This window comes from Tupaia chinensis, unplaced genomic scaffold (assembly GCF_000334495.1).
Source record: "Tupaia chinensis unplaced genomic scaffold, TupChi_1.0 Scaffold149922_1, whole genome shotgun sequence".
In the NCBI taxonomy this organism is placed as follows: domain Eukaryota; kingdom Metazoa; phylum Chordata; class Mammalia; order Scandentia; family Tupaiidae; genus Tupaia; species Tupaia belangeri.
The window spans coordinates 203496-213229 of NW_006209766.1; the positions used below are offsets into that span (position 1 = coordinate 203496).

At 52.2% G+C, this 9734-nt stretch overlaps 1 protein-coding gene across 1 annotated transcript in view; it reads left to right on the forward strand.

The window, feature by feature from the left end:
• The window catches only part of GPI (glucose-6-phosphate isomerase), a 41852-nt gene that overhangs the window by 26399 nt on the left and 5719 nt on the right, over positions 1-9734 (forward strand). Inside the window, exons 10-14 of the mRNA XM_006171595.3 lie at positions 6766-6826; positions 7239-7282; positions 7414-7566; positions 8885-9014; positions 9147-9223. Of these exons, the coding sequence (XP_006171657.1) occupies positions 6766-6826; positions 7239-7282; positions 7414-7566; positions 8885-9014; positions 9147-9223 (465 nt within the window). The remainder of the gene's footprint in view (positions 1-6765; positions 6827-7238; positions 7283-7413; positions 7567-8884; positions 9015-9146; positions 9224-9734) is intronic.

Sequence of the window (9734 nt, forward strand, 5' to 3'; positions counted from 1 at the left end):
TTCCCTTCCCTTCCCTTCCCTTCCCTTTCCTTTCCTTTCTTTTCCTCCTCTTCTCTCCTCTCCTCTCCTCTTTTCCTTTTTTCTTTCCTTTCCTTTCCTTTTGTTTTCTTTTTCTTCTTTTTCCAATTTGCCAGAGGACAGAAAGAGAGGGAATGAGAGGGAGCAAGAGAAAGAACCCCCTAGGGGGGATGGCCACACAGTAGTCGCTTCTCCTCTATTCTTTTTTTTTTTAGATGTATTTTCTTTTCTTTAATACTTTATTTAATTTTTATTTAAATTTGACCAGAGAGAGACAGAGAGAGAGAGAGAGAGAGAGAGAAAATGAGAAAGCAAGCCACCAGGTCTAGGACTCAAACCATGGTCAGCCATGTGAGAGCCCAGCGCCCTTAACTACCGTGCCACCTGCTGACCCCACTTCTCCTCCATTCTTCTCCCAGGATTTCGGGCACTCAGTGTGTCTTTCAAGCCCTTAGGTCCAGGACTTGAACCTCACAGTCAGCCACGTGGGATCCAGCCACCCTGCTCACTGTACCACAGGTTGGCCTGGTTTCTCTGCTTTCAGTTTCATCTCACCCACAGACTCTTCTCAATTCTCCAGCCTTGCCACTTTTGCCACTTAAGTCTCTACCCTCCGGTCCTCACAGCCTCATTTTCTAGATCATGCTGTGCTTCTTCCAGCCTGTGTCAGTGGGCTTGCAGGAGCAAATTAAGTCCTAAAAATCCAAGCATTCCATTGTCTCTAATGTTAACATCTCTTCCTCTTTTTAAAAAAAATAATTATTTAACTTTCTTTCTTTCCTCCCTTCTTCCCTCCCTCCCCCTTCCCTCCCTCCTTCCCTCCTTTCTTCCTTCCTTCCTTCTTTTCTTTCTGGCAGAGCCTCACGATGTTGCCCTGTCTGGCCTCAAACTCACAGATCTCTGAGAGAGAAAGAGAGGGAAAGAAAGGGAGAATGAGAAAGCAAGCTACCACATTTGGGACTCAAACTGCAGTCGGCCATGTGGGAGTCCAGTGCCCTCAATCTCCATGCCACCTGCCAGCCCCCATCTTTTTCTTCTTCATGTTGATATTGAGAAAGGCTGCTCTTGCCTTAGGCTTTATAAAATTTTTTTGCAGAGGTTTTTGCTATAGGGTACATGCACTCGCTAGAAAGACAGAGACAGAGAGACAAAAAGTGAGAAATCACCACTCAGGGAGGATGGCCATGCCACAAACCCTTCTCCTCCCAGGATGTTGGGCACACACGCACATGCACCTGGCGTGAGTTTAAGCCACTGGGCACTGGGTCCAGGACTCAAACTGTGTTCACCTACATGGGAGTCCAGTGACGTAGCCATTATGCCATGTGCTGGTCCCTTGCCACAGCATCTTTTTTTAAATTTTTTTAAGAGGTTTTTGCTATAAGGCATGTGTGCTCACCAGAAAGACAGAGAGAGACAGAAAGCAAGAAATCACCCCTCAGGGGGATGGCCCACCGCAATCCCTTCTCCTCCATTCTCCTCTCAGGATCTTGGGCATGAATGCACATTTGCGCGGTGTGAGTTTAAGCCACCGGTTCCGGGACTCGAACCATGGTTGACTACATGGGAGTTCAGCGACGTAGCCATTACACTAACTATTGGTCCCCATCTTGCCATAGGATCTTTAAGCATGCTATTCTGCCTAGGGAAGCCTTCTCTTTTTCATTGTTTCTCTGGGTGATGCATGCATATTCTTAAGATCTTTGCTCAAGTTCCCTTTTAATTCTTTTTATATTAATAATTAGTATCTTCTTTATATTTCCTTTCTCCTAAGCACTTATTTCTCAGTTTCATGTTTAAGTACGATTATCTCATTTACATCTCTCTCTCCAGTGGATTGTTTCCGTTGCCTCCATTGGAGCCCCGTAAATAGGTGTTAGGAAGAACTGCTTAGAGTGTTGAGGATTCCAGAGGGTTGGACTGGAGTTTGCAAGTATGGCATGAAGACTGTGATGGTAGACTTACCTGTGGAAGTCTTGGAGTTAAGGTGAGAAGGTTGGTCAAGACTGGTCATGAGCACGAGGCCTATTAGTATCCTAGGCGGTAGGGTGAGACTAGCCACAGGGATAAGGCACTGGGTCTACACATTTCTGAGGAAGCAAAGTAGATGCAGGTATAAAGCACAAGGGTTTAGATGTTCCGAGGAGGCAGAGTAGATACAGATGAGGCACTGGGCCTGCAGATGTCTGAGGAGGCAGAGTAGAGGCAGGGATGAGGCTCAGGGCCTACAGATGTCTGAGAGGCAGAGTAGATGCAGGTATGAAGCTCTGAGCCCATAGATGTTTGAGGAGGCAGAGCAGACACAGGTGAGAGTTGGGCCTACAGAAGTCTGATAGGGCTGAGTCGCTGCAGGCATGAAGAACTCAGCCTACGCACGTGTCAGAGTAGATGCAGGTATGAGGCTCCGGGTTTGCAGAAGTCTGAGGAGGCAGACCAGACACAGGTATGAGGCACTTGGCCTACAAATATCTCAGAGGCAAAGTAGATACAGATATGAGGGGCTGGATCTGCAGATGTCTGAGGAGGCACAGCAGATGTAGGTGTGAGGTGCTAGGTCTACAAATGTCTGAGGAGGCACAGTAGACACAGGTATGAGGCATGCACTGGGCCTGCAGATGTCTGAGAGGCAGAGTAGATGCAGGTATGTGGCGCTGGATCTGCAGTTGTCTGAGGTGGCAGACTAGACACAGGTATGAGGCACTCGGCCTGCCATGTGTGTCAGGCGGAGTAGACACGGATATGAGGTGCTGGGCCTGCAGATGTCTGAAGAGGCACAACAGATGCAGGTATGAGGTGCTGGGTCTACAGGTGTCTGAGGAAGCAGTGTACATGCAGGTACGAGAAGCGTGCTGGACCTGCAGATGTCTGAGGAGGCAGAGTGGACACAGGTATGAGGTGCTAGGTTTGCAGATGTCTAAGGTGGCAGACTAGACAATACAGATGTCTAAGGAGGCACTCAGACAATATGTGTGTCAGGCGGAGTAGACACAGGTATGAGGTGCTGGGTCTGCAGATGTCTGAGGAAGCAGTGTACATACAGGTATGAGAAGTGTGCTGGACCTGCAGATGTCTGAGGCAGAATGGACGCAGGTATGAGGTGCTGGATCTACAGATGTGTGAGGAGGCAGAGTGGATGCAGGTATGAGGTGCTGGGTCTACAGATGTCTGAGGAGGCAGAGTGGATGCAGGTGAAGCATTGGGCCTACAAATGTCTGAGGAGGAAGAGCAGACACAGGTATGAGGCACACGCTGGGCCTGCAGATGTCGAAGAGGCAGATTAGACAGCAGGTATATAGGGCTGGATCTGCAGATGTCTAAGCAGACTAGACACAGGTAACAGGCAGCCAGCTTGCACATTTCTTAAGCAGAGTAGATGCAGGTATGAGGGTCAGGTTCTGTGGTGGTCTGAGGAGGCAGACTTGATACAGGTATAAGGCCCTGGGCCTACAAATGTCTCAGAGGAAGACTAGGTACAGGTATGAAGTATTGGAGACCAGCAGATGGCATAATCGTTACCTTGCTGGGCTTCCATGTAGTCTACTGCAGCTTGAGTCCCAGACCCGGCGACTTAAAATTCATGCTGGGTGTATGTGTATGCGTGCCCAAAATCCCAGGAAAAGAATGGAGGAAAAGAGATTGTGGTGTGGCCACCCCCTCTAAGGGGTCATTTATCGCTTTCTGTCTCTCTGTGTCTCTGGTGAGTGCATACGCACTAGAGCAAAAGTCTCTTAAAAAATAAATAAGTAAAAAATAACAACAACAGGTATGAAGTAGTGCAGCTGCAGAGTAGGCGCAAGTATGAGTCCCTCAGCCTGCGTATGCCTCAGAGTCAGAGCAGACACAGGTCTGAGGCATTGGGTTCACAGATGCCTGAAGTGGCAGAGTAGAAATGGGTATGAGGTGCCGGTCTGCTGATGTCTCAGGAGGCAGAATAGACCCAGGTTTGAGGTTCTGGGTCTACAGATGTCTGAAGAGGCAGTGTACATGCAGGTATGAGAAGGTGCTGGGCCTGCAGATGTCTCAGGAGGCAGAGTGGATGCAGGTGAGTCATTGGGCCTTTAAATGTCTGACAAGGTAGAGTGGACACAGGTATGAGGCACTGGATCTGCAGATGCCTATCATGGAAGACTAGATGCAGGTATGGGCACTGGGCCTACACATGTCTCAGAGGCAGAGACGCAGGTATAGGCGCAAGATCCGCTGATGTCTGAGGAGGCAGAGTAGATGCAGGTATGAGGTACTAGGTCTACACCTTTCTGGGGAGGAAGGGTAGACACAGGTATGAGGCATGCACTGGGCCTGCAGATGTCTGAGGAGGCAGAACAGATGCAGGTATGAGGCTCTGGGTCTACAAATGTTGGAGGAGGTAGATTAGACAGCAGGTATGTGACGTTGGGTCTGCAGATGTCTAATGTGGCAGACTAGACACAGGTAGGAGGCACTCAGCCTGCATGTGTGTCAGGTGGAGTAGACACAGGCATGAGTTGCTGGGTCTGCAGATGTCTGAGGAAGCAGTGTACATGCAGGTATGAGCAGTGTGCTGGGCCTGCAGATGTCTGAGGAGGCAGAACTGATGCAGGTATGAGGTGCTGGGTCTACACATTTCTGAGGAGGAAGAGTAGACACAGGTAAGAGGCATGCACTGGGTCTGCAGATGTCTGAGGAGGCAGAACTGATGCAGGTATGAGGTGCTGGGTCTACACATTTCTGAGGAGGAAGAGTAGACACAGGTAAGAGGCATGCACTGGGTCTGCAGATGTCTGAGGAGGCAGAACTGATGCAGGTATGAGGTGCTGGGTCTACACATTTCTGAGGAGGAAGAGTAGACACAGGTAAGAGGCATGCACTGGGTCTGCAGATGTCTGAGGAGGCAGAACTGATGCAGGTATGAGGTGCTGGGTCTACACATTTCTGAGGAGGAAGAGTAGACACAGGTAAGAGGCATGCACTGGGTCTGCAGATGTCTGAGGAGGCAGAGTAGACACAGGTATGTGGCTCTGGATCTGAAGATGTCTAAGATTGTAGACTAGACACAGGTAGGAGGCACTGGGCCTACGAATGTCCGTCTACTCTAGCAGAGTAGATATAACGGATGTCTAAGATGGTAGACTAGACACAGGTAGGAGGTACTGGGCCTATGAATGTCCGTCTACTCTAGCAGAGTAGATATAAGTGAGGTACTAGGTCTACACATTTCTGAGGAGCAGAGCAGGCACAGGTAGGAGGTGCACGCTGGGCCTGCAGATGTCAAGGAGGCAGATTAGACAGCAGGTATGTGGCGCTGGATCTGCAGATAGCAAACGAGACTCAGGTCTGAGACTCTCGGCCTTGTACCGGTCTCAAAGGCAGAGTGGATGCAGGTATGAGGCTCAGGGTCTGCAGCTATCTGAGGTGGCAGACTGGATGCAGGTATGAGGCACTGGGCCTGCAGACGTCTCCGAGGCAGACAAATACAGGTATGAGGCGCCTGGTCTGCACAGGTCTGAAGAGTCAGAGCAGATGCAGGTATGAGTTGCTGGATCTGCAGTTGTCTGAGGTGGCAGAGTAGACCCAAGTATGAGGTGCTGGTCTACAGATGCCTCAGTAGACAGACTAGGCCACAGTAGGAAGCTGTGGGTCTACAAATGTCTGAAGAGGCTGATAGGCACAGGTATGAGCTGCTGAGTCTGCAGGTGTCTGTGGAGGTCGCTCAAGCACAGTAGAAGACAGTAGGTCTGTCGCTCTCTGAGAAGTGGTAGGAACAGGCATATCAAATGTCTGATGAGGTGGACTGGGTGTAAGTTCTGGAACTGTCCTTACAGCTTACAGAGAATGGGCACAGGTGTGAGGCACTGGTTTGCTGTAAGAGTGGGAAACCAAGCCCACATCTGTGGCATTGGGTCTGTCGGCGTCTTCAGAGGCACACCCAGGCACGAGAATGAAGCTTGGGGGTGTCAGTACCTGAGGCGACTGGGCCAGACACACACAGGTGTGTCCAAGGTAGCACGGTATGAAGATCCGGGGTGACGGTCTGAGGCGCATGGTGCAAGTAAGAGGCACTTGGCAGCTGTTGAGGAGGTGGGCCTGGATGATGGGATAAAGCTCTGGGTCTTTCACTTTCTGAGGTCTGGCCAATGCCATGTAGGAGGTAGTAAATCCATCTGTTTCCAAGAGGTTAGGACCAGGCACAGTAGGAGACAATGGACCCGTCAGTCTGAGGAGGCAGGCTTAGGCACAGGTATGACGCTCTGGGTCTGTCCGTGTTCAAAGAAGCTGGACACAGGGTATGAGGCTCTGGCCTGTCACATATCTGAGCACAGGTATGAGGCTCTGGGCTTACGGATGTCTGAGAAGGTGGAGTCTGGCATAGGTATGAGGCATTTTGTCTGTCTGGGTCCGGGCATGAGGCACTGAGTCTAGGCACGGGTATGAGGTGCTGGGTCTGTCAGTGTCCAAAGAGGCTGGACCAATGGTGACTGGTGGAGCCTGGCCCAGGCACGAAGCCCTGGGTGTGCTAGTGCCTGAGGACTTAGGACGAGCCGTGGTAAGGTCTTCGGTTGAGCCCTGTGTAGTCTGCCCCGTTGGTTAGCCAAGAGTTACCGACGCCTGCCTGCTACCTTGCTTTCCCAGAGGTGGGCTGGAACCAGGCCCTGTGAGCTGCACTTACGGAGAGCACCTGAGCAGTCCCCTCAGGGGCAAGTTTCGTGGCAGGGGGGAGGGGGGTGGGGTGTGCCGGCCCTCCCTCAGCACCTTTTTTGTCTCTCCTAGTGGGTAGGCGGACGCTACTCGCTGTGGTCAGCCATCGGACTCTCTATTGCCCTGCACGTGGGTGAGTGTGTGTATGCTTCTGTGTCTCGCAGTCCCCCGGGAGACGATGTTGCAGCATGAGGTCGGGGTTGGGGGCTCGTGTCCTTGAACAGCTTGCTGCTGGCTTATTGCATGGCCGGAACATTCCTTGCAGGTCAGCGAGGCAGGCCCGGGTTTCCTTTGGGGTTTGCAGGTTGGCCCTGTTATCCAACCCTCACACTGCCGTCTGTTCCTCTCCCATTCAAGACAGTTAGATCCTGCTTTGTACTCAGGGGCAAATCTGACTAGTGAGGCCTTACTGCAGGCTCAAGTCCTCCCAGGGCCCGTTTCTTCTGGCTACATCCAGTCTCTCCCTGATTCCAGAAGAAGCTGGGTTCTCTGCCAGGAGGAAACAGGGCATGGCCATTTCTGCTGACAGTACTTTTGTGTCACAGGTTTTGACAACTTCGAGCAGCTGCTCTCTGGGGCTCATTGGATGGTGAGTGTGGAGGCTTGTGTTCTCTGCCCAGTGCTGGCCAGAGACATGGGTGTCGGTCCTGCTCCCTCCCACCCCCCTCCTCCTGTCCTCGGCAGCTGCTCAGCTCCCACACCCCCCTGCTCTCATTTCAGGACCAGCACTTCCGCACAGCACCCCTGGAGAAGAACGCCCCCGTCCTGCTGGCTATGCTGGGTGTCTGGTACATCAACTGCTTCGGGTGTGAGACGCAGGCCTTGCTGCCCTACGACCAGTACATGCACCGCTTTCCTGCCTACTTCCAGCAGGTACTGGCTTCTGAGCCAGGCACGGAGTCAGCAGGGCCTGGGGATGCCTGGGAGATCCTGAAGCCCAGAAGATTGGGTTCCAGCTCCTCCAGGAGCGTTGTTTTCTTTAATTGCTCGTGAGAGCATGTGCTTGCCAGAGACAGTGAGAAGGAGAGGGCGTGCTCACGCTGCAGTCCCTTCTCCATTTCTCCATCCCACTGATACGGGTACACATGTACATGCGTCCAGCACGTTTCTCAAGCCGCTGGAGCTGAGACCCAAACCATGGTCAGCTAGGTGGGATCCGGCTCCCTTAACCACTAGACGATGGGGCCAGCCCTCTTCCAGGAGGAGCTCTTGGCTCCACTGCTCTTGGGCATGGCCAAGGCCCACCTCTGCTCCCTGTCTCATGCTGAATCTTCGTAATCAGTGTCGGTTTGGTCCAGGTCAGCTGGGTTTGACTGCTGTGGGAGGGGCATGACTCGTCATCTCCATGCCCTGGCCAGTCGGATCCTGGCTTGGCTCAGGGCTTGTGTCTCAGCTGGGATCATTCCTTTCTTAGACATCACTCTGTGTACCTGCTGTAGGGTGGGGCCACAAGCCAGGACAGCCTGCGGACTACACTACTTTGGTCCCTCCAAAAAAGTGGGTTACAGCCCGTTGGTGGTACCTTTCTGGGCTACACAGCCCTCTGCCCTCCCCCAGAATCCCAGAGACTGAGCAGCTTGTCCCCACCCCTCCCACCCCCCCACCTACCCCCCATCACATTCTGTTCTGGAAAGCCCACCCCTATGTATTCCTGCTTTTGTTTGGTATAAATGTAGTCCCCGCCCTGCAGCCCTTGAGCTCCTTTGTGCAAATTCACCAATATCTGAAGGAGAATCCTGTGAGTAAAGGAGGAACCAGGGCTCCCCAAGTCCCAGTTGCCTCATTGAAGGTTGCCAGGACCAGGGTCCAGATGGCCACCCAAAGCCTAGTGTTGCACTGAGGTGACTGCATTCGAAAGCTGTACACTCTGGATCCCAGCCTGCCCCTCCTTTAAGAAATCAAAGATTTTGTAACCGATTTCATTTCCAAGGGGTCCTCCCTTGCCCTCCAGACCCACTGCTCCTGGCCTGGGGTCCTTCTTTCAGAGTGGTCTAAGCTAGGGACCTTGCGAGCTTTCTTCCTCACAGGTGCAGGGCAGGAAAGGATCATCCCCGTGAACACATGTGTGCAGGTCCAGCTCTTGGGGTGGGACAGGGCAGGCAGGCCTGGTGCAGCCCAGGCAGGATTTGGGCATAGTTCATGCAGGAGCAAGACTTGCAGGTAGAGGGCTGGGTTTCTGTCCCTGTTCCAGGGTGACATGGAGTCCAATGGGAAGTACATCACCAAGTCCGGCACCCGAGTGGACCACCAGACGGGCCCCATTTTGTGGGGAGAGCCAGGGACCAATGGCCAGCATGCTTTCTACCAGCTCATCCACCAAGGTAGGGCCATCTGGCTTAGGCAGGAATGGAGCTGCGGAGGGAGGGCTGCGGCACAGGCTTCTGGCGGAGGTTAGCACCCTCCTATAGGCTAGCTCCCCCGGGTTGTACGGGTGACCACAGCGCCCTTCACAGGCACCAAGATGATACCGTGTGACTTCCTCATCCCGGTCCAGACCCAGCACCCGATACGGAAGGGTTTACATCACAAGGTAAGACCCCACCTAGACCCTCTTCACACGTTCTTAGACTCACATTACATCCAGACCTCTTCAGGCTTGACACTTGGGTCAGCAGTTAAAAGTAGTTTGTTTTTCTTTGTTTTGTTTTTGCTAAAGGGCACATGTACTTGCCAGAGACAGACAGAGAGAGGGAGAAAGTGAGAAATCACCCCCCAGCAGGGACGGCCATGCCACAGTTCTTTCTTCTCCATTCTCCTCTTGGGATCTGAGGCACATACACACACATGCCTTGCATAATTTTCAAGCTGCTGGGTCTGGCACTTGAACCACTTAGTCAGCCATGTGGGATCCAGTGCCTTAACCTCCATCCCACTTGCTGGCCTACGAGTAGTTTCCTATTCCTGTTTTACCAAGTTACAGTAGTTTCCTCCTTCTCTATGGTTTTGCTTTCCTCAGTTTTGCCTTCTAGTTTCAGTTCATCATAGTGGTTTGTTTGGTTTTTTTTTTTTTTTAGGTTTTTGCCATAGGGCATGTGCGCTCA